Source organism: Oreochromis aureus, linkage group 11 (genome assembly GCF_013358895.1).
Source record: "Oreochromis aureus strain Israel breed Guangdong linkage group 11, ZZ_aureus, whole genome shotgun sequence".
NCBI lineage: Eukaryota > Metazoa > Chordata > Actinopteri > Cichliformes > Cichlidae > Oreochromis > Oreochromis aureus.
Genome location: NC_052952.1, coordinates 27,468,106 through 27,490,727, shown reverse-complemented (window position 1 = coordinate 27,490,727; position 22,622 = coordinate 27,468,106). Strand labels below are relative to the sequence as shown.

The window sequence follows — 22,622 nt, the reverse complement described above, 5'->3', positions numbered from 1 at the left end:
TCAGCTGATCAAGTATAAATTGAATACCTCATATTGCTGGTGTTTTTTAAAACAACTAAACCTCTTGTTCGAGGCTTCCTTTAAGACGAGATCTTGCTATGAGTATAAAGCTATAGTGTAATTTTGTTGTATCTTAGGCTAAGGGACTTTGAGACCCCCTGTTCGGTTATTTTTAAATAAACAGATAACACACATGAGTTTATGGTAACTAAGCTACTAATGCTAGAAGGAAATAGTCCACTAAATCTTTTATGAGAAATACCTTCTGACACGAGTAGGTGTGTCTTGTGAATTTCTAGTCAGACACTCTCAGGTTAGGAAACAGCAAAAAAGAATCTGAAGCTGCAATTCCAACTGACAGTTTCAACCCAAAAAGCAGTATTATAACTATATTTCCAAGCCTCATTATCTTATTTAGCTTATACACTGTATATACAAATAAATATAGCCAATGTAGTTTTACACTGATGTCTCAACAAATGTATTTTGACTTTTTTTGGTGCCATTTTAGGAGAGCAAATGGTGAAATGCTAAGTTATCAGCTAATGCTAGCAAGCACGGTTAGAAAACTGCACCCATAGACTGTATGGGTGGATAGCACAGACAGAGATACCTGCTAATTTGTGCTAAATGACAAATAACATACTAGAATTTCAGTCATGAAAACCAAGTCTTGCTGTAAAAGGCGCCAACACCAAAACCCAGCTCACAGGTCCAGTTTCATCGTGACGAAGCCTAGCAAACATCTGCTGGCTACAGCTGCTTGTGCCAGCATTCACCTGTCAGTCAAAGCAGCCACTCCTCGAAGTTTAAGTCTGAATAAAGTTCAAATGGGTGAGGTATACCCTGGTGACATTTATCAAGAAGTGGTAAATAAGCTGTAGAGACCCAAACTGGTCTGGATGGCTGTAAACATGTTTCTCTGCTGTAAATGAACATTTTAACATGGGAGTCAGCAGGGTCTTTTTTTTCTGGTTGCCCCGTGATTGGAAGCTGTTTTCAAGACTTGAAACATCACAGCAGAAATGAAATGCTGAATGCAGAAGTGTTGCATCATTAAATAAATCTTAAATTAAAAAATGAAGCATTATTATTAAAAACTTACAATTTAAAGGTTGCAACAAGTTGGATGTCTGGGTGTAGCTGGTGCAGAAATGTAAAGAAATGCTTGTAATTAAACTATATTATAGTCATTATAGGCTGTGTTGCACCATAAACCTCTTTTATCAGATATGCCTTGCAGATTTATTAGACGTGTGAAAACGGTGCAGGGAATGTGCGCAGATCACGTCAGGTCACATCTATGCATCCCTGGCAAAGTCAGGCTGGGGAGACGGCAGCATGCACGTGCCTGGCTGGAGCATGTGCTGGATGGGGGTTCACTGTGGGGTGGCCTGCGGCCGGGGAGCCACTGTTTTGACTCCAACATGCAGACTGCAGAGAACACTGTGTCTCTCACATGCCACACACTCCCATCCTGCAGCACATCATCAGCATCCATTTTTATCTGGTGCCCCACTGAAGCCTTCAGTCTAACTATTTATTTTTGGGTCACCATAAAATTTAGTATTTTTTTTCATAAAAAAATATGAATTATGTTTATAATTCATTATTCAAATAAAAAGACCTGCTTAAAAATGTAAAGTGATTAATAGAAAACTCACCTATTTTGATAGGTTAACAATAGAAGTTAATGTCTCTCTATCTCAGCCCTTTAACCTTCCTGGTCAGTGATGTAGGACGTCATGTTCTGTCTCTTAATCGCTCTCTGCTTTTTTTTTTTTCCCTGTGGATCACATTTGGTTGGGATTTACTGCAAAGCTGCTTAACGCTCAATTTGAGGGCTGTTTGTTTCTCTGTTTCTGGGCTCAGATGCTTTGTGTTTTTTACCCACAGGGTTTATCATCTTTGTGCTTTTATCACCTTTATGTGATGCCACTCCTTACAGAGAAGTATATAAAGAAACCCGGGTCTCGACATCTGCCGAACCTGTTTTTAATGAATCAGTTTCCCACCAGTGGGTTTTTACATGCAACCCACTGTAACAAAGCACATATTGCATAAGAAGAAAGGAATTGAAAGCAACTAATATCACATCTCCATCAATATTAACAAATTTATTTATGAATGACAGGTCAGAAATCACTTTACTACTGCTGGTGAAACTCAGAAAAGACTATGGTGAGCTGCAAAACTGTCCTCTGAGTAGCAACAGGAAGGGTCTACCTTTGGCAGAGGTGATAGGTTAAGTCAAGGATTCAGGACAGTTACCCACCATGTGTTATAGCCTGCATATACATGCTTATACATGCTTATCAGGACAGTCTGAGATCTGTAACAGTCAAAAGTGTTGACTTGTCAGAGCAGGAATCGCAGGGATCAAAGCATTTTTTAAATATCAGATCTGACTGGTGATACTGTAAATGCGGTGTTTATGCTTCAATGAGCACTAAAACTGAAGTTAATCTTACTATGATGATCATAGTGTGAGTTTGTATGTAGCCTATCTCCTTGGTGGGTCAGTGTGAATGAAACATAAATCCAATTGTTTGGATTTTCATCTATATTATGTTCATTTCATCATTCAAAATTTGTATCCAAGATGGAATTTTGTTTAAGTCACGACAAAATGAAAAATATAAAATGAAGAATATAAGAAACTACCACAGGCTTGTTTAGATAACTTCAAGATAACGGCCCAAATAAGTGTCAGAGGCGGTTACACTTGCTTCTAGGAAAGCTTTGATTACAAGTTAGATTTTACTGGCAGAGGAGAGACGCCAAGCGTGTTGCGAAAAAGCAACACTGATCAGTCAGATCTGTTTAGTTGGATCTGAAAAATCATTTTGGTTTGGAAAAAATAATACAGTAAAGAGTAAATTATGCTGTTGGTGTGAACAGTTGCATTAACAGTAGGTGAGTCTGAAAAATATTTGTGATGCACGAAATAGTCGTATGGATTTGACCGTTCGTAAAGGCCTGGACATGGGATGAACAAACGTGCTAATGAGCATTAGTGTGTTGAAAATATGCTTTGGACTCGCCTTATTTTAGTGCAGCTGTTATCACTCACGGGTAAATTCACAGGAAGAATTTATTTTTTGATCAACTAGATTTTTCTTTTTCTTCGCAAGTGAATAATCAGATTGGACCAATCAGCACCAGTACTGAATAAAAAAATCATGTATAAATAATAAAATCGGCTCTTTTGACATCTTGACATACGTATGAAAGTAGCCGTGATACAGCTTCCTTAAAAATTCTTGCCAGCTGCTGTGTGCTCCTGAGATTTGATGAACCCAAGTTTGCATCAGAAAAATTCAGAATTTTGTGTCTTTTTTTGCAAGACGTTTCACGTCTTAAGGCCTCGATAGTGGCGCATTTACGCATGTACACAGGAAGTGTTGTTCATGTCTTGTTTCTTGGGGACACTCATATGGAATCACAGTTCTTTTTGAAATCATAGCGGATTAAGCTGTGAACACAGAGGTATGATTTTTATTGATGACAAAAGTTGCATAGGTTTGATTCTAATTTTATTAAAACAATGTTTAATTTTTTAATCTAGAAAAAAACTCTTTTTTTTTTTTTTACACAGGCTAAATCTCACCATTCGCAATCCTTTCCTGATATAAGAATATGATTGAGTTTAGTTTCAAAATCCGCAACTTTTCAGATGTTTCACAACAGAGCACATGGGGGATGTGACGTGCCACGGAGTGTGCCATGCAGAGCCTGCTGCGAACCTCAGAAGGAAATCACTGAATGTGGAACCAGAAACTTGTTACACCACAACTTTTTCACACTGTCACACAAGTTCGTGCCTGCACTGTCACAGAAAGATAAGATAAGGTCTCTGTATAATTTTGCTGCAGGGCCGTAAACAGCTTCATCATGAAGTTATTATAGATGTGTGGTAAAATGGTACAAATCTGAGTCTTGAAATCAAATCCACAGCCAGAGTTTGTTGTTTTAACCCCAACATGGTTTGATGAGCACAGTTTGTGTATGAGGGCAGCAGAGCCACTGAGCTGCTGATTTCCTGACTGTATTGCTGGGGAATGTTTGTGAGAATACCAGAGGCTGTGGGAGCCAGAGCTGGAAATAGGCAGCGGTTTGGGAATTATAGACTCTCACTCGCTCTCTTTTAAATGCTGCGTACTCTCATTATTGTCTCCCTCTGAGAGTTTTTCCTGTCATGTGAGGTTTCATAGATTATTACTGTGGAGATAAAAGGCACTTTTATAGATTTTCTGTTATGAAAATTGCCTATTTGTGAGCTTTATGTGTTGGTTTTTGATCGATTTATAAGTACAAATGTTTCTGTAAGTCGATTTTCTTGTAGATTATTATTTTACTTCGCCTGCTTTATCTTATTTTTCTTATATTTATTTATTTTTCTCTGTTTTTGAGTTATAGCTAAGGTGAGCCGAATGTTTTACAGTCTCAGAGGTAAGCTCATGTTTCCCAGCTACATGTTAGGCATTGATATATACGATCCTGAGGGCATGCCTTTGGGCCTTGTTACCTTCTTTTCAAAGTTATGACATGACACATGACTATGCCTCTCTTGTTTTACCATTTCTAACTTCTCTTGAAAATAAACAGTTGATTTAAAGCTGGAATTTATCTGCAACTGATTTGAAGAATACACAAATGTATATATGAAGTAGAGCTTTTTGGCAGAAAAGCTAGTTAATGGTAATGTGATGATTATCTTGGTATATATTTACACATGTAATTACCAGACTGTGTGGCTTTAGACATTTAGATTAGTTATAAACAAACACAGCAAGAACTGGAAGTGTGGCACTGCCGGTTATTTATGCAGTGAGTTTGGGTTAGATGTCTTTGCTCGGTCATATTTGGGCATTTATTATTATTTATTCTCAGTCTGTGTCCAGACTTTCATGATAGGCTGAGGATTTTTGGTCCACTAACATACTTTACACAAAGACATACTGTGATCTTATTTATATTAGAGGACAAGATGCTTTAGCTTAAAGTTAGACATGTTTTCCAGTTCAGACTTTCCCAGTGCCATACAGTGGGAGATATAATTATTTGATCCCCTGCTGAATTTTGCTCACTTAAGTTTGCTCGCTTACCAAGAAATGAAAAGTCTCTAATTTTATAGTATTTCCATTTTAATCAAAGGGACAGAATATTAACCAGATGTCTGGAAGTTACAAATTTTCACACAATTTTTTTTAAAAAATTGATCTACATGTCAATGAGTGAGAAAAGATTTGTTCCCCATGCAAAAAGCTGAGTTAATACTTGGTGGAGAAACCCTTGTTGGCAAGCACAGCGGTAAGATGCTTGTTGTAGTTGGTCTCCAGGTTTCCACTCAGCTTAGAAGGGATTTTGGTCCACTCATCTTTACCAAGTTTCTTGTTTGCTGCTTCGTAACTTAAAGATTTTCTATAGGATTGAGGTCTGGACACTCCATGACCTTAATGTGGTTCCTTCTTTAGCCACAACTGCCACCCTGCCTAGACCTCTTGCCTCTCCATTTCAACCCCATATAAAATTTTCTAGATCTGCCACTTGTTTTTGGTCATTGTCTCACTGGAGGACTGATCCTCACTGTTCTGACTAATAAAGGAGAGTCTCGTCCAAAATGTTATGGCAGTTGGCACCATCCATTGCCAGCTGCCTCAAGGCAGTGGTCATCCTGTATGCTTAGCAGAAAAAGAGTCCCAAAGCCTAACGTTTCGATCTCCATGCTTGACAGTAGCGATGGCATTTTTGGGTCATACCCGGCTTCTCTTTTTCTCAAAAAACAGTGGATCGAGTTGATGCCAAAGAGTTCAATTTTGATGTAATCTAACCACAGCAATTTCTCCCGAAACTTCTCTGAATCATAGAGATACTTGTGCCTTGTGCCTACCTATCAGGGGGACCTTGCGGGCACAGCAAGATTTCAGTCCATTACGGTGTTACCGATTGTGTTTTCAGTGACTGTGGTTCCAGCTGCCTTTAGATTATTAAGAAGCTCTCCTGTGTAGTTTTGGGCTGACCCACCAGCAGACTTTGTATGGAGCTCCAGGCCAAGGCAATTGATAGTCATTTTATATTTCTTCCATTTCATTACACCAACAATTGTCAACTTCTCACCAACCTTGGTCTAGTAGCCCACTGAAGCCTTGTGAAATTCTGCTGTCTTGTCCTTGACGTCCTTTGACAACTCTTTGGTTTTGCCCATGGTGGTGGCTGGAATGGGGGTGTACTTTATACACTTAGTGAGTTGAGATCAGGGGTATCTGTAACTGATTGATTGTAATTCTGGCTGGGTTGTAGGGGATCAAATACTTATTTCCCTCAATGACGTGCAAATAAGTGTATAACTGTTATGTTATGTGTTTTTTCTGGATTTTTGGTTGATATTCGGCCTCGCTCCATTAATTAAAACTACCATTAAAACAGAGACTGCTCAAATAATTATTTCCCCCACTATACGTTGTTGGGTTTCTACCTGCTGAATCAGGGTACAATTTATGTCCTACATTGACTTCTGTGAATTAATAACAATGTCCAATCTATTTTCACTGTGTCAGCTGCTTATACATGCATCTTTATGGACTTTAATCTATGCGCTTGCATGCTGGAGTGTGTATTTACTGTACATAACAAAGCTGTAGTCAAGAACAGCTTTGTAACTTGGCTTACATTAAATGTCTTGTTTTCCCTGCCACACAAGTCGATCATGTCCAAACGAAAGACACGCTCCTCTGTTATCTCCCCAGCCCCTTCCCCATTTCCTTTTCTGTCACTGCTATATCACACAGCACCTGATTTAGTTCCAGATACACCAGTAGCTGTTCCAGAGCTCCACACCCAACACTGCTATAAAGAGAATTCAGTGTTGAATGATAGCTGTTATGTCCTAATCCCCTCATCTCATTCCTCTGATCCCCTGATCTTTCCATCTAATCTTCCAATGGGAGCAGCCCCCTCTACCTCTTCACTGATACTATTAACAGGCTATCGCAAGTTAATTTTGGAGGCAACATTTAAAGACAGGTGTGCATGGATATTTGAGAGACGGGTGTTGCAAGAGGCGCTGCAGAGGCATGTGGTGCTCCGCATGAATGTTGATTGTAAGCTGCGAGGTTACATCTACTTGAAACCGTGAGGACACCCAGCACCAGAAAATTTACTGCCAGTGCTCGTTTGTGAACCTTTTTCTGGATCCGAGTGGCGCCTCGACACCCAAAAGAGCTGTCAGATAATTGATATATTAAGGTCAAAGCTCCAGGATTGGCAAGGGTGAGAGAAAGAAGTTGTTTGAGCTCCATCATATGAGGTCATTTGGCTTGATTGCATAACATGATTCACAGCTCTGTCATGTACACTGGTCATTTATTCATGCTTGCAAACACGCTGCCATATAACCCCTCGCAACAAGCATATTTATATATGATCACATCTGCTCACACACACGTATGTGTTATTGGTTTTGGTTATTTTACTATATGTAAAAGAAGCCAGACCTTTTCCTATATTACTTTTTAGTGCGGCAACAACCAATTTCATGATTGTGTGCATCTATATTTCCATCAGAGGTGCACATCTGCTTTAAATCTTTGAAATAATCTTTTGACTCTTTATGTACAACTGTGAATGTTTTTCTTCTTGGCCAATAACTTCAAATTCTTGTTAAGCGAAACAGCAAGCGGGGAAACTACCTTCATCGATGCATTCAAAATCTGGATGTAACCGCTTCACAGCCGGTTTGAACAGGTTATATCTAGTAAAAAAAGTATAAGCAGGCATGCGTCCACATATACAGTTAGACAAAAGGGTTGGACTTTCTCACTGATGTCCTCAGGGGATTTTGTGAGTGTGCAAATAACAAACTGTTGCACGTACTGTACAATCATACATAAATATACGAGCATAGATGTGACTACAAAAATATTACTGAAGTAACTATCAAGCAGGTTTCATAGAGATTCAGCAGATCTGAAATACATTAGGTTAAAAGTCTTGATTGTGATTTTGAGATCCTGGTGTGAGGAGAAACCTGTGTGGATTTAATTACAAGAAAACCACTTTTCTAGGAAACACCACTGTCTTTCAACATTGAGTCATATTTCAGAGGTGTTTCCCAACTGTCATTTCACAATGAACCAAACCTTTTAAAAAGTTAATGAACTGAAGTTTCGAATCTGAACTCTTTATGTGGAGCCATGGTATTTTAATAGGTGTGGTTTCTGCTTTGCCTTGCTTAAATAACTGAGGTTTTCTTTGAAAAAGATGTCATCTGGACGGTAGTACATAGTGCATCATATATTGTTTAACACCTTTGCAGATGTGGAAGTTGGCTATGTGCATTAAGAGCCACACCAAAACAGTTTGCAGCTTTTGAACTGTGATGTTATTTACTCTTTTTGATAGAACAGGTTACTTGGGATTAGAGCTGGGTTCATTTCCACTGGTACTCGTACACACTGGACTGGTCACCAGTCAATCACAGGGCCAAAACAACACACATCCACTTACTCTCACATCCACCCCTAAAACTAGTTTACAATCTCAAATGAACCTAAAGGGCATGTCTCTGGACTGTGGGCGTAATTTCCTGTGCAATTCACAGGGAACACATTCAAGCTGCTAACAGAAAGGCCCAATCTGAGCAGGATGTTGTAGTAGATGACAGTGCTAAATGCTGCACTACTGTGCTGCACCTCTTCATCGTCTCCACACTTCCTCATTTGTGGAATATGATTAGACTGCAAACTGTGTGCTTTTTCAAATGCTATGGCCTTTGCAAACACTGCATGTAGTGCTAACTGTGAAATCTACCTGCAGCATTGCACAAGTAATGAGAAAGTTAGAGGTGTAGTTTCTTCAGAAGTGTCCTTTTGTATGCATTTTTGCTAAGTTGTTAAAAAAAAAAACGTGCTACTAATAACCATGAGAGTTCTTATGTAAACCAGGAGCTTGATGCCAAAATGACGATGATGGAAACATAATGACAACACGAGCCTGTTTTGGAAGGTAAGAGGAGCTGTGAAAGGGCATTTTTATTGTGTGTTACACAACTGCTGGCACGACAGGAAGCAACTGCACTGAAACTCACACGCCTGCAGGTCCTTGTAAAAGAAACACGCAATGTAGAACATAGGAAAACACGCGGACGCACAATTTTATACAACGTGCACTCCACTGATCGATATCAGTGCTGATTAAAAATGACAAAAAAAAATCGTGCATGCTGACACGAGCATTTTGCCTGATGTTACGGTGCAAAGTCAGTGTGTTTCTTCTTACAGATAGCTGTAAATGATCAAAACATGCCTGTTTGATTACTTGTAAGGATTCTCACTGATTGTTTTGCTTGCTTTTTGGTGCTACACTTTATTGTTTAAGCTTATGCGACACACCACGCCTTGCTAAGAACCCATGTGATATATTACATTTAGCCATGTTTTCATTTGCATAAACAAAGCGTGCACGATTTTAATTCTACCTGAATCAATAGAACGTTTTATAAGACAATTATAAATTATTAGGGTTTCTTTCTTATAAACATTCACTAATTTACCTAAACAATGTTTAATTTTTCATGCATTTCCCCAATTTGGGAAGATAAGTTGTTCTGATTTTGTAGTAACTTTTCCTCAATCTTTGATTTTCTTTTGTAAAAAATAATATTCTGTAAAAAACCAAAATAATTTACATATTCAAGCATTTAAGATTTAATCAGATGACAAAAAGAGACTTTGAGGGAAGTTAGTTGGTGGCTGAATTATGTATGGCTACCTCTGGCAGAGACAGTTAGCTTAGCTGTAATGAGTGGAAATGGAGCTAGCTTAAAAAAAATCCATTAGTAAGTTCATTAATTGACGGGGAATTATGTATTTAATGTATTTCCTGCAAAAAAAAAAAAAAAAGAGGACAGTTTTACACATGTGTCTTATGTTTTGGCCAAGTAGCAACTTCATCTCTAAAAAAATGAAGCTAATGGGATTAAAGTTGAATGTTTACTTGAGGCTCCAGAAGTGAGTCAACCCCCACAGAATGAACATATTTACTGTTATCCTCCGGGCTTTTTGACCTGGGCTTTTAGTTTCCAGAAATTGAAGTCTTGTTTATTTTTGGGTACCTTTTCTTTACTTCTTAGTTTTTTGTTTTTTATTTATTTTTTTAACATTTAGCTTTTGATTCTTGGTAATTTCTTAGTATCGCAAGCCTTTACTTCTTGTTATTGTTTATATTTTTACCTTGTGTCTTCCCCTCTGTCCAGTCACGGCCTGGGTGTCCTTGTTTCACTGTGGTTGTTATTCACTTCCTATTTTGCTTAGATGATCATTTGTCTCCAGCATCTTGCATTTATTTTCACTTCCCCTCCTGTTTCTTTATCACAATCCCTTTAACTCACAGGTGTCGAACTCCAGGCCTCCAGGGCCGGTGTCCTGCAGGTTTTAGATGTGTCCTTGATCCAACACAGCTGATTCAAATGGCTAAATTACCTCCTCAACGTGTCTTGCAGTTATCCAGAAGCCTGGTAATGAACTAATCATTTGATTCAGGTGTGTTGACCCAGGGTGTTATCTAAAACCTGCAGGACACCGGCCCTCGAGGCCTGGAGTTCGACACCCCTGCTCTACAGTGTCTTGTAGCAAGTTGCACCTCAACCAGATGCTTTTGGTAGCCATCAGTAAGCTTAATTCTGGCTGGATATTTGACAGCTCTTACATTGGGCTTGACTATTTTCCTAAGTCTTGGTAAGTCCAGTGAGTGCTGTCAAACAAACCCCTTTGAAGAAACTACCATTTGTAGTCAATAATGATCAATAATGAGAGGCTAATAGGCTTTGGCCTTTTCAAGTATCCCGGATTTAAGAGAGTGTGTGCATATGTTTGAGTCTCTATGTATACTTTTGACCCTGTGTGGATTAGAGAACATCTTGAATAAATTCAAACGTGTGCACCCAACTCACAGATGTATGCTGTGAATCATTCCATGCTGGAAAAACAACAGCTGAAAGAAATCATTACAATCCCAGAATTACCATGACATTCACACCTGTGGATGTAAACTGTGGACCAGAACTGTCGATTTTCGTGTGGTCATTTCCAGGCCATCATTGTAATTTACCTTTTTTCAATACGACTGATTTCTGCTGCAGCTTCTTGTTCACCTCGTATTAAAAAAGCCATTAGATGTATTTTTCAAAATGTCAGACCTTTCAGTTAATGTGCTGAACTGCATGAGCAAGAGGGCATAGAGCGCTCGTGCAGTCTGACCTACTGACCTGCATACAGAGATTTTGCTGCAGCAGTGAACATCAGCAAATCACTCTTAGAGCTTAAAACTGAAGGTCAGATCCTTTTAGTCTAAAATTCTCAGCTGTGTTTGCCTTGATCTTCAACACTGCAGTGTATGACTCAGGTTTTTCAGACACTGGACAGAATAAATATAGCAAAGAGCCTTTGGGTTCATGCTCCCCGAGAGTAACCAGACATCTTTGTTTTCCCAGGATGTTCTTGATGCTTATCACCAGCTGAAGCTGTTCAATCACATGTCACCATTTCTAAACAGCTGTAAAATGAAATGAACATTTTATTTAGAAAGAAACAACCACTAGTGCATTAATCTGTCTTTACACTTAGATCTCCTTTGGTGTAGAAACATTTTGTCCAGTGTGCATTTACACATGCATCAGCACTATAGCTCGCAGACCTGCGCCCACAGAAGTGGAATTTGACTTTTCCCTTCCAAGTCGCTGCAGGAGGCTGAACAACAAACTCTTAAATAGACTCATGCCAGCGAATATGAGTATCTTGTCTTGTGACAAGATACTGTAGCTGGGGAGGTGAGAAGAAGGGAGAGCGCAGATGTGAGTCAATGCGTGCAGCGAAGGGCATTAACTCCAAAGTAGTTATGAATGTTTTTTTTTAAAGCAGGTCAACCGGTTCACCTGCACTGACTTGTGGGTGTTTTTCCTGAACAGCGCATGTTCAATAAACATGATGGTTTAAGGGTATTTTTTTACACCAGTACTGAGAGCAACAATACGCTGTAGTGCAACGTGAGGACTTAGATTTATGATACTAATTTAATGCATCTTTTTCTTTGAAAATATTTTTATATAAAATCAGTAAGCCTATGAGATAACAAAATATGATGCATTTTTATGGATTGATGTAACAGGCCAGTGTCAATAAGTACAAATGCAGTGAAATGTTCTTTGCACAGGCTCTACAATGAAGTTACTCCGGGACTTTTTGCATGAATATACACAAATATTTTGTCATTTAACTTTGTTTAAGGACAATTAATAAAATACACAATAAATAATATACTACATACCTACAGTATGAATGCTGGGTTTAATTAAATGTGTTGGGTTATAAAGTAACAACATCTCAGCATTAAGATGCAAACTTCTTTAACATCACTACAGTTAAATTCCTGTATGATAAAATGAAAAGGGGATTATGATATCAGCTTTACAACAATGAGAAGCTTGACAGAGGAAACCAGCTTTAAGCTTAGTCACTGAAATGAATGGCATTCCTGTGTGGTGGGATGTCTGCTCAGACAATAGAGCTTCAGCATATCCAGGGCCTTTTGTTTAGCTTACATATATCAAAATCTTCCTAATTTCAGTTGGCTGTGATTTCAGGCATTGCAAAGGAAAATGTAGCATTATGCACAGAAAACTGAATGTGGTGAAGCAGCTCCTGTGCAGTTCCATTTAGATTATTAACGATGCTGCAAATCATCTTCACTTGTTAATATCTTTGATTTTTGAGAGGCTTGCATATTAGCACTGTAGCATGCATGCAGAGGCAGTATATGGATGACATTCAGTACACTGTGTTCTGTACTTTGTGTTCCGAATCTCTCAAATAACCACTGAAGCAGGAAATTATTTCATATGTCGCCCCCCAGTGGTCAAAAGAGATGTGACACGCATATGGATGAACTCAGGGACCTCCTGCAGACCACACAGTGTTCGCAAGAACCAAAAGGAGGCAGTATTTACTGTATCTAGCTCCACATAGGTAAACCTTGTTTGGTATCATGAAATCAAGAATAGTAGATTTATTTTCTTGTTTTTGTCTTGCTAGCTATTCATGAGAGTCGCATAGTTAAGCTATTGTGAGCACTCAAAGTATCAAAACAGGCTTTAGTCCATTTTTAACGGTTTTATGCTTTGATGACAGAAAAGACCAGTTCCTGTCTTTGGGTAGCCACCCTCTGTTAAGGAGGACAAGCTGAAATGCAAATATACTTCTCTCTGAAATTCAAATACAAAATAAACTGCTCTGAGACAAAGACCTGTGGCCTAAATTTAGATAGAAACATTTGTGTGAAATACAAAAAGTTGGTCCTCTGTCAGTAGACCATACAAATACAATGGGCCTAACAGAAATTGGAATGAACTTAAACGAACAGTGTCGAGAAGGTGAAATCAACCACCAGAACCCTGACTTCAGCCTTTGTCTGTACTCAGTTTATTTGCAATGCAAATAGGGTGATTAGTAAAGCAACCAAATCCTATTGTTCCCTCTTTCAATAACAAAAATCTATTTGATGCAATCACACTCGCTACTAGTAGACATCCTCTTTATATTGCATTGTATTCTTATTTATTCAGTTTTTTGTGTGCTTGTGTGGGATAAAATCATGGCCTTAATCATTTAGCATTTGAAAAAAAGGAAATGAGTGCGACTTCAGGATTCTCTGAAACTGATGTCAGCATTGTTAAGGATTCTTGAGCCACCTAGTGGTGATCTGAGGTTATCTGTGTTTAATGTGGAGAACTGATAGAGGAGGTAATAAACTTATTAAAATATATAATCAAAATGAACTTGTAGTTCTATTTTTCTTCTTTCGGCTGCTCTCACTGCAGATCACCTGCCTCCATCTCATCCTATCCTTTCCCCGTAAGCCTCCTCTGTGATCTTTCTCTTTTCCTCTTATCTGACAGTTCCATATTCAACATCCTTTTTCCCATTACATCCACTATCCCTGCTCTACACATCTCGACCTTGCCTCTCTAACTTTAAAATTCTTGCTACTCAGTGGAAAGGCCTCCATGCATCTATTTTATAAACCACTTATCCAGTTGAAGATGGGGGCTGGAGCTGACTCAGGGTCACATGCAGAGTATAATCTGTGCAAGTCACCAGTCCTTCACAGGGCTGGAAAGCCCCAGTTAGTGCTGTGTTTTTAAATAGTCTAAAACAAGGTTAGGCAATTAATTTTCCTATGAGACCACATGGAAAACTGGGACTGTTGTGGAAGGCCACACACCAGTAAGCTGAACTCAGTTCTGATAAGTTTTAATTTATTTATAAAGATTTATCTTTTTATAAGGTTATAAAGAGATAAAAATGATAACTGAGCCAAGCACCTGTGGTCTAAAAGCTTAGGGCAATTATCAGTGCAATGATCTGCAGGTACAAGTGTCTATTTTCTTTTACAAACTTAACAAACTGAAATGTAAGGGGCTAAGAATGTAAAGTATCACAAAAACGTTCTAATATTTCAAGCTTTTATTGAAGTACAGTACTCAGGTAGATGGATTTGTGGAAGTATTTCTCCTCTGACAAGTTTATTTCAGAAAAATATGTCTGATGTAAACATCTCAAAACTGTAGTTTGAGGAGTGATATGCACTTTAAATCCAGATAGAGTGAGACTATGTTGAATCAGCCTCATTTCACCAGTTTATCAACGACACCTAGATTAATTTGATCTATTTTAATATCCCGACACATACTGGTTACATTACTCTCCAGCTTCCTTTGTAATACTTCAAAAGATATGTAGGTCATAACATGTCAGTCATACATAATAATCTACTGCCTGTGTGTGCTGTGGTAACTGATAAATCGCTGGGTGTGACCTTTCCCGTCTGAAACCTGAGCTCCTCAGGTTGCCCAAACTGGCTGCTGTTCAAATAACCAAAGTCTTTATGTGTAGATGTGTCGTCCATAGACTTGCATTCATAATTCACGCTGATCATATGGATGTACCCGACCTTACAGCTTCATTACTGTAGAAGTCTGTATGGTAATCAAGGTCAAAATTAGGTCAAATTTCTCTGCTGATAATCAAGATCATGATCAATCCTTCCCTGCAGCGATCATTTACAGCGATCAGTTATGCTACTGATGTTTGAGTTTATCACCACGGTTAAAATTCTGTCAATCTACCCTTAATGTTTGAGCCAGGTGAGCAAAACATGGCGTATTTCTGTAGTCGGCTGTTTGTGTTGTGGCTGGTGAAATCCAATCTGTCATCAGAGCTTTATACTTCTCTCTTTATCTACATGAAACTAGCCAGCCCGCTTGGGTTGCCAGGCAACCAGTCACAAAAAACACACAAAAAACTTGCATGGTGCCTGAATTTGATTGGTGTTCGTCTCATCTGTTACAGCAGCCAATAGCAGCGGCAGAGAGGAGGACAGCGAGGAAGTGGCCAGGTGACAGTGAAAGAGGAGTTACTTGTTAATACGGATAGTATAAAGATGAGTTGCCATAAATAAAGCAGACATGAGCACGTGTGTAGCATTAATTCAAATACAGTTCAGATTACAAGCGACTGTTGCACGTTTTTACACAATCACCCTCCAGCTTGAATAAGACGGGACTTGGAAGGAAGGGGAGGATGTTGTCAGAACATGAATTTCTCAAAGCTTTGTGCTCATGTACACAAAATAGATCAAGGTGGAAATGCACTACCCTTTACATTTGTATAGCACTGACCACCTGCACACCCCGTGTTCAGGCAAACATGCGCAATTATATTAATGCCTACAGTAAACAGCAAAGATAATAAAGATGAAATGTAAGCTGTGAAATTGTAAATTTCTTTTTCACTTTTGAACATTTATTAAGCAGTCTTTGGACTAATTTAATTATATACTTGGGGAATTTATATTATTTTATTTACCTTTTAGACAGTAGTTCCAACTTTCTTAGAAACTGGTTTGTATTGGTGTGTTTGTGTGGCAAGGTTATAGGAGCCATCCTACCAGCACAGGATGACAATGGACCTCTGGCTCTGCAAAAGAAACCCTCTGAAATATGAATGAGGAAATCCACACCTGTTTCCAGGTAACCAAGGCAGTACCGTGACGCTGACAATTAGTGTGTGTGTGTGTGTACCTGCGTAGGCGGATGCACAAGCAGCGCAACTTCCTAGCTTTTACCTGTTCAGACACACTGTGGGGATGAAAGCAGCTGTCAGCCCCGCTGGCTTAATGAGACAGACATAATCTGACCAGGAGAAGCAGCATGACAAAGTTTGGGCCTCAGCTCTGAACAAGTTCCCTGCATTTATAATCTGCTGAGAACGTTACGCATGGAAACAGGCCAAAGTCTGCCCAACTGAGCTGAAGCTGGACGTGGAGACTCGGTGGAGGGTGGAGCGCAGAGGCATCTTCACAGGTCTTGCTCTCAAGTGTTGAGCATCTATTTCTGCAAGTATGAATCCAATGTGGAAGGTTTATAAAAGCAAAGTGCTGAAGACTATTAATCCCGAATATGAGGAGGACACTGCCGAGGAGGTACAGAATATATATACATGTTTCTCCACATTTGCTCATGTTACTCATTAATTTGTTTGTCAGAAACACTTTAAAGTACAAGAAAGCTGACATAATTGTTGGCACGGAAGTCAGAAAGTCAGCTGGTTTTGTTTTGCTGATCATTTCTTATTCATCACAGCGTTAGATGAGCTTGCAGGGCTGATTTGTTTTCCATGCAATGGGAACTTTAAGACAGATGTTCGGCCTGGGAACAGCAATGCTGGCCTTAATGCACGCTGGCAAAGTCGACTCTGATGATACTGTGTTTACTGACACGTGCATACAAATCTACATGCATCAAATCTACTTTTTTATTAGTTTCTGTTAGACAAATGTGGACTGTAAATGAAATCCAGATACAAAAAAGCATTTACAGCAATAATAAAACGTCTTTTAACCGAAATACAGGAAACACTGCAAGCAATATGGGATGTTTTCAGCAGTCACAGAATGCCCTTTTTGGTTGGTTTCTTCTTACATAAAAACATTATCAAGTCTTGGTCTGTAGTCATATTTCAGATGCCTGTGGTGACTTAAGTAAACATAAAAACATTTTATCGCAAAAAGAAAGAAGACAGAGAAAGGACTAATAGACACTCTTACACTCTTGTGCAGAACTTTCTTTTTTCCTTTTCTACCTTTTTAAAGCTCTCAGCACGTCTTGGAGTTACGCTGTGACCTTTTCCAAGGGTCAGACATCCGTGCTGTAAATGAAACGGTTAAAACAAGCTTCACTTTGAACACATGCAGCAGTAAAATAAGGATTGTACCTTGCATCAGTAACTGTAATTTTACTTTCTTTTTAGTGGTTTTTGTTGGATTGGACTTTTCCCACCGCTCATATTCACTGCAACACCTGCACTCAATGCAGGACTTGGTTCTCGTGAAACAGTGTTGCGTTGACCCAGATCTCCAGAGAGCTGAGAAATTCGATCCTGCACAGGAGCTGAACAAACGGATTAGTTGGCATTCCAGTGAGTGACGGGCTGACAGGCGGGCGAGACAGATAGCCAGGTTCCTCACTGGCGTATTCAGATCTGCCAGCTGACTGCTTCAGATTGTGGCCTCTTGAGCTGCCCGGGCATTTGCAAGGACGACAGGGAATCCGGAGAGATAGTTTCCATCTAGATAGATATGCAGAGATGTCATCACTGCTATTTGAGTCGCCATTGCTTCACACGTTCTAGTGAAATTAGAGACCACTAAAGCGTTTGACTATCACTCTTATGTCAAAACATCCACTGATGTGGAAATACTACTGCTAAGTAATTAGTAAGTTGGTCAAGAGATAAAACAAGCAATTAAAACACAATGTGGAAAATGTTAAAGTTAGTTTTAATAAAGAAATATTAAACGTTTTTTCTATGGTGGCAATTTATTTTTAGTCTCCAGCAGTCCATATAATAGTGTCATGTGTGACTTAAGCTAGGTCTGCTTCAGCTTGCAGTACCCACAATACGCACCAGATGGCGACTGCTGTGCACAGATTCTGTGTTGTGCATTAAACTCAGACAGTTTGTTGTGACCAGACTGGGAAACTGCTGTGTGTGGACAGGTTAATAAAATATTGTTCTGTTTACTGGTGTTGCAGGTCACAGAGGTGGAGAACGATATGAGTCCAGTACAGGAGGATGAGGGGCCCAACGCTGTCTCCCAGCTGGCCAGGAAAGTATGTGAACCCTGGCGGCGCTTGTAAATCTTGTAGGGTATTTTCTGTCCGTTTACTAATCACACAGACTTCACAAATACTTAATAAAATGGTCACAGATGCAGTGAGTAAAGTGAGAATATCCATGCAAAGGTTCATGCTAAGCATATGTCTAAAGATATGACAGAGGAGCATTAGTCAAGTCATATTTGACAGCACTAAATCCCTACTTTGACCTTTGACTTTGTCCAGATGCAGGGGGCAGGAGCTAAAAGCTGGAATCGGCTATCAGCGCTCTTCAACAAAGATGATGAACACCAGCTCCTAGAGGAGACTGAGAGCCCCCCTGTCGCTGACCAGTGCGTTTTTTATCATCTATCTTCTCACATGCATCCATGAATATTGATGTTACCTGTGCTGGTGAAATAGAGCTTTACACTTTCCAACTGAGATCACACCTTTATCAGATTTTGTAACTCATAAGGTTGAAGTTTTACTTTCGTTGCATTGACCCAAAGAAATGTTTTGGCAGAAATTGGTGTACAGACTGAACTGAAAGGGAAAAAAGGAGGTTTAATAAAAAACAAATAAAAGTGAAGATAATTACTGGAAGACATAAATTCTTATTTTATGAAAATCTAGGATACTTACTGGCCAAAATCTGGCTGTTTTGTCATATTCATAAAGGAATGATTGTTAGATTAATCACTATTGAAGCTCTTCTTATAAAGTCTCTGTGTTTACATGTAATTTTAAAACTTAAGTTACTTAAAATCTAAAATCTTCATCAGTTGTTTCAAAATTTAAAGCACCTACTGCTTTGTCTAAATTCTCAGTCCGCTTGCAGCAAAGCCCGAGGAGCCTCCGCGACCCACCAGGCGCACGGGATTCTGGGATAGCTTTGCGTCCAACTGGGCAGCCAAGAAGCAGGCCGAAGCTGCTGCGGCCGCCGCCGCTGCTGCTGAGAACGAGGCAGCAACAGGGGAAGGTGAGGAAGGGGTGAGAGAGGCTGGAGGGGCGGAAAGCCAGCAGGATGGGCAGGTCACTGAGGGAGAGCAGAGTGAAGGGGGAGGAAGGAGCAACAATAGCTTCTCCAAGTACGTCTCGCTGGGAGGAGGCAACGAGGATGCGTCTTTCAAATGGAACTTTGTTACCAGCAAGCTGGCAGAGCTGAAGACCAAGACCAATTAGAAACATGGTGGAGGAGAAAGTAAAAGAAAATAAACAACATGAGGAGGGTGGTAGATGTAGGAGGAGGGTAAATTTTGCAAAGGATATCCTGTAACTAAACTGGCGCCTCTTGAAGTCCCTCTGTATTGTCAGCTATTATACGCTCCAGAAAACATGTGTTCACAGCCACATTAGTACCAATGGCCTGACTGCTGGTTGAGACATGAAAAGAAAATCAGTGTTCTTGTTTATTTATGTTTTTGTAATCTTTGGTTCCCCATTACTTAAAGGTCAGTCTATTTATGAAAGAGGAAGTATAGGTCATAGGCGACGCTTAACAAAGAGAGCTTCCATTTCTCTGCCTGCACAGAGCCAGAGGTAATGTCCAGGTCCTGGACCAGTGATTGAACTCCAACCACTACTTCTTATGAAAAAAACGTTTAAAGTTGCTTGTATTAAAAGTCACTATGCTAATTTATGAAATTCTGAATTATTTCTGGGAGATGAGGTGGGCACCTAGACCTGAGTTGTCTCTTTACCATCTAACCCCGCAGCACAGAGAATGCAGTAAAGCAGAATTTTGGTGACGACCACACTGGTTTAGGCAGCACACGGCAGTGTTTTGCTTTTGCAGTTGTATGGCTACACTTACTTCCCTAAAGAGCTTCTTTCACCACGAACATGTGCCTCCACACCTGTCAGCAAACTTGATCTAATCTGTAGTTTAACAAAAACCGGATTAAGAGATTAAAGGCAGTGATAGCTGGATTAGACGGGGATTATCTCACTTAACCTGTTCAGAGGCCAGCGGATTATAGAAAGGTAATTTGGCAGTGTGATGTAGATACTACATAATCTTCCGAGTTTCCCTTAAACGTCAGGAATGCAAAATGTGGAGCACATTTATCTGACACGTATGCACGCCTGGTGAGATAAAGCCGGGAAAATTGATGACTTGGATTTTGTGATTGTGACTGAGACTGAAATGTGTGAGTTTTTTGACTTTCAAAATGTTGTGATTTAAAACAAATTTGGCTTATTATTGTATTATTTCTGTTTTTTTGTGGTTTATGCCTTATTCCATGTTTTATTCTGCTGTTTTCGGTATATAATAATAAAGACTACTGCACTGAAAGTCTTGTAAGGTATGAACATGTGACTGAAAAATTGTAACTTTTGAGCCACATAGGAAAAAAATTCTGATGTGTATCAGCTTCATTTGCTGATCTCTGTGAAGATTCTTTTTAGAAACTTTGACTCGAACCTTTTAAAAAAATCTAGAGCCCGAAATTCTGCCTCTGGCCAGCAGGGGGTTCTCTTCACCTCTTAAATTTTGTATGGCATATATTCAACTGTCCTTTTTTCTGCCTTCATGTCCTTCACATTTACATCAAATCAGTCTTTTACAAACATGACAACAGCCTGATCAGATACCCTGTCAAAAATAGCCCATTTTCCTCCTCATATCCCACTTCCTTCATCTCTTTCGTGTCCTGTTTTTCACACCCATTTCCTCTCTCTTACTGTGTCATGTTTCCTCAGATAGAACAGAGCTTCCTTTTGAAATGTAAGAGTCTTTCTTGGCATTTCTATATGAATTTGGCAACATACAATAATGATGCGAAAATGATGCAAGTGAGTGTAGCCCGAACTCAACCCCATGGTTTTCGTGCCATTTCCATGTGTTTATACTGTCAGTCAGATTTTATCCTGTCATAATGGGACATGGGAAATCAGGGAGTTTCACTAGCTGTGTACAGACTTTCACATCAGCAGTCTCAGTTTGAGTCAGAAGAGATCTTTCCCCACTCGCAGCTCAGTGACAAACTCGTGTTTCTTGCATATTTAAAACAAACTCAGACTGAACATTTATTCCAAAAGGTCTGATTTTTGGGCTGATGGCTCGGGTTGGGTGGGGTGATGAAATTCTGACGACTACTGTCTTGATGTTTTGAGGTCCATATTTTAGTTTCATGACATCAAGTCAGCAATGCTCGGTGGAAATGGGGTTTGTAGAGCATGAAAGCATCAGAAGGCGAGCAGGCAGGGCTGGCAGTTTACGCGGGGGGAGACGAGGGAGAGTGCACAGAGGCACAACTGGGTACTTGAGGGGTCTGTGATGTCTGGTAGTTTTGTTTAAAATGCATCTCGGGGAGCTCAGAAATAATGGGCTGCTTATCGGTGCTCGAAACCATTTTTGCTGAGATCACAAGCTGAAGTGAAATAAAACAACACACAAGTACTGCAAGTACTGCAGTTTTCATGAGTTCTGACTTTATTTATGTGGATATCTTTAAGAGGAAAAGATTAAAGTGGCGTAGGTTAAAGATTTTCAGTCGCTTTGGCAGTAGATTAAGTTACCGAATCTCTGCCCAGACAAAAGCTGAAAGGCTATCATTATTTAAGGTTAGCTTTGTGGTCTCTGTTGACTCCTTGGAGACTGGTTTATCAGAGCTTTCTTTCTTTAAATGTAACAACTACACACAGTAAAGCTGTCACGAAACTGATGAACAGTGAGACCAAAGAGCGCTACCGATTTTACTCAAAGACGTCTGTTTACAGGTCTTAGGGATAAGGCTACTTTAACCTATACAAGCTGTTTGGTAATGCAATTTTGTCAGCCTCTGTTAGCTCTGAAAACCCAGAGTTAAAAAATATAGAAGTCTGTGCATGCTGAGTTAGAAAGAACAGATGTTTATGCACGACTACGTGCTCTTGTAAGACTTGAGGTTCAAGGCTACATTGTTGCTACTTGCTAGATACACATGAATCACCCACTGGGGACACAATAAGCAACATCTGGGGTGAAAAGGTAGCCAACACAGTTCCTCAAATGACCACTTCAGGCTGGCTCAAAAAGTGGGTCAGTCCCCGGAGGTTGCAGTGACATAATGCTCAACTTTACAGCACATATTTACAGCCTGCAGCCAAAAATGGTTTTGGACTCTATTGCCAGTTTTTCTTTCAAAGCACTGCTATAGTAGATTTATTTTGAGTATCTCATAAGTTTTAAGTGCATTAAGGTTTAAAATGCTTAAACAATAAAAATTAAAACACATTAAACACATTAAAAAGAAAAACAAATGGGTAAAGTCACGGTGACGGAGTCCTTTTCTGAAGGTCAAAGCATGGGAATGTCTGTGGGCATGTTGGATTTCAGGTAGGGTCTTTTTTATCCCATTTTCCCCTCATCTGATCATCGTTTATTTTTTTTATATGCACTTAAGACCCTCAGTAGACTCTCACA

At 39.5% G+C, this 22,622-nt stretch overlaps 1 protein-coding gene across 4 annotated transcripts; it reads left to right on the top strand.

The window, feature by feature from the left end:
- Window positions 1-8,899: 8,899 nt before the first annotated feature.
- Window positions 8,900-20,405, top strand: LOC116320917 (uncharacterized protein C1orf232). Of its 4 annotated transcripts, XM_039619964.1 has the most exons (6): window positions 8,900-9,006; window positions 15,405-15,450; window positions 15,984-16,084; window positions 18,149-18,226; window positions 18,458-18,564; window positions 19,042-20,405. In XM_039619964.1, the coding sequence occupies exons 3-6, from the start codon at window positions 16,055-16,057 to the stop codon at window positions 19,394-19,396; spliced, it is 570 nt and encodes a 189-aa protein (XP_039475898.1). In that variant the 5' UTR covers window positions 8,900-9,006; window positions 15,405-15,450; window positions 15,984-16,054; the 3' UTR covers window positions 19,397-20,405. The 4 variants fall into 4 exon arrangements, with proteins under 4 accessions (XP_039475898.1, XP_039475899.1, XP_031596512.1 ...); XM_039619965.1 differs by lacking the exons at window positions 15,405-15,450; window positions 15,984-16,084 and having other exon boundaries at window positions 8,942-9,006; XM_031740652.2 differs by lacking the exons at window positions 8,900-9,006; window positions 15,405-15,450; window positions 15,984-16,084 and adding an exon at window positions 16,205-16,536.
- The last annotated feature ends 2,217 nt before the right edge of the window (window positions 20,406-22,622 follow it).

Bases quoted from the DNA above. Each gene is read 5' to 3' on its own strand.
- LOC116320917 (XM_031740652.2), top strand. From the start codon at position 16,456: ATGAATCCAATGTGGAAGGTTTATAAAAGCAAAGTGCTGAAGACTATT. The intron at 16,537-18,148 runs GTACAGAATATA...CTGGTGTTGCAG, and splicing joins AGGAGGACACTGCCGAGGAG to GTCACAGAGGTGGAGAACGA. The intron at 18,565-19,041 runs GTGCGTTTTTTA...CTAAATTCTCAG, and splicing joins AGCCCCCCTGTCGCTGACCA to TCCGCTTGCAGCAAAGCCCG.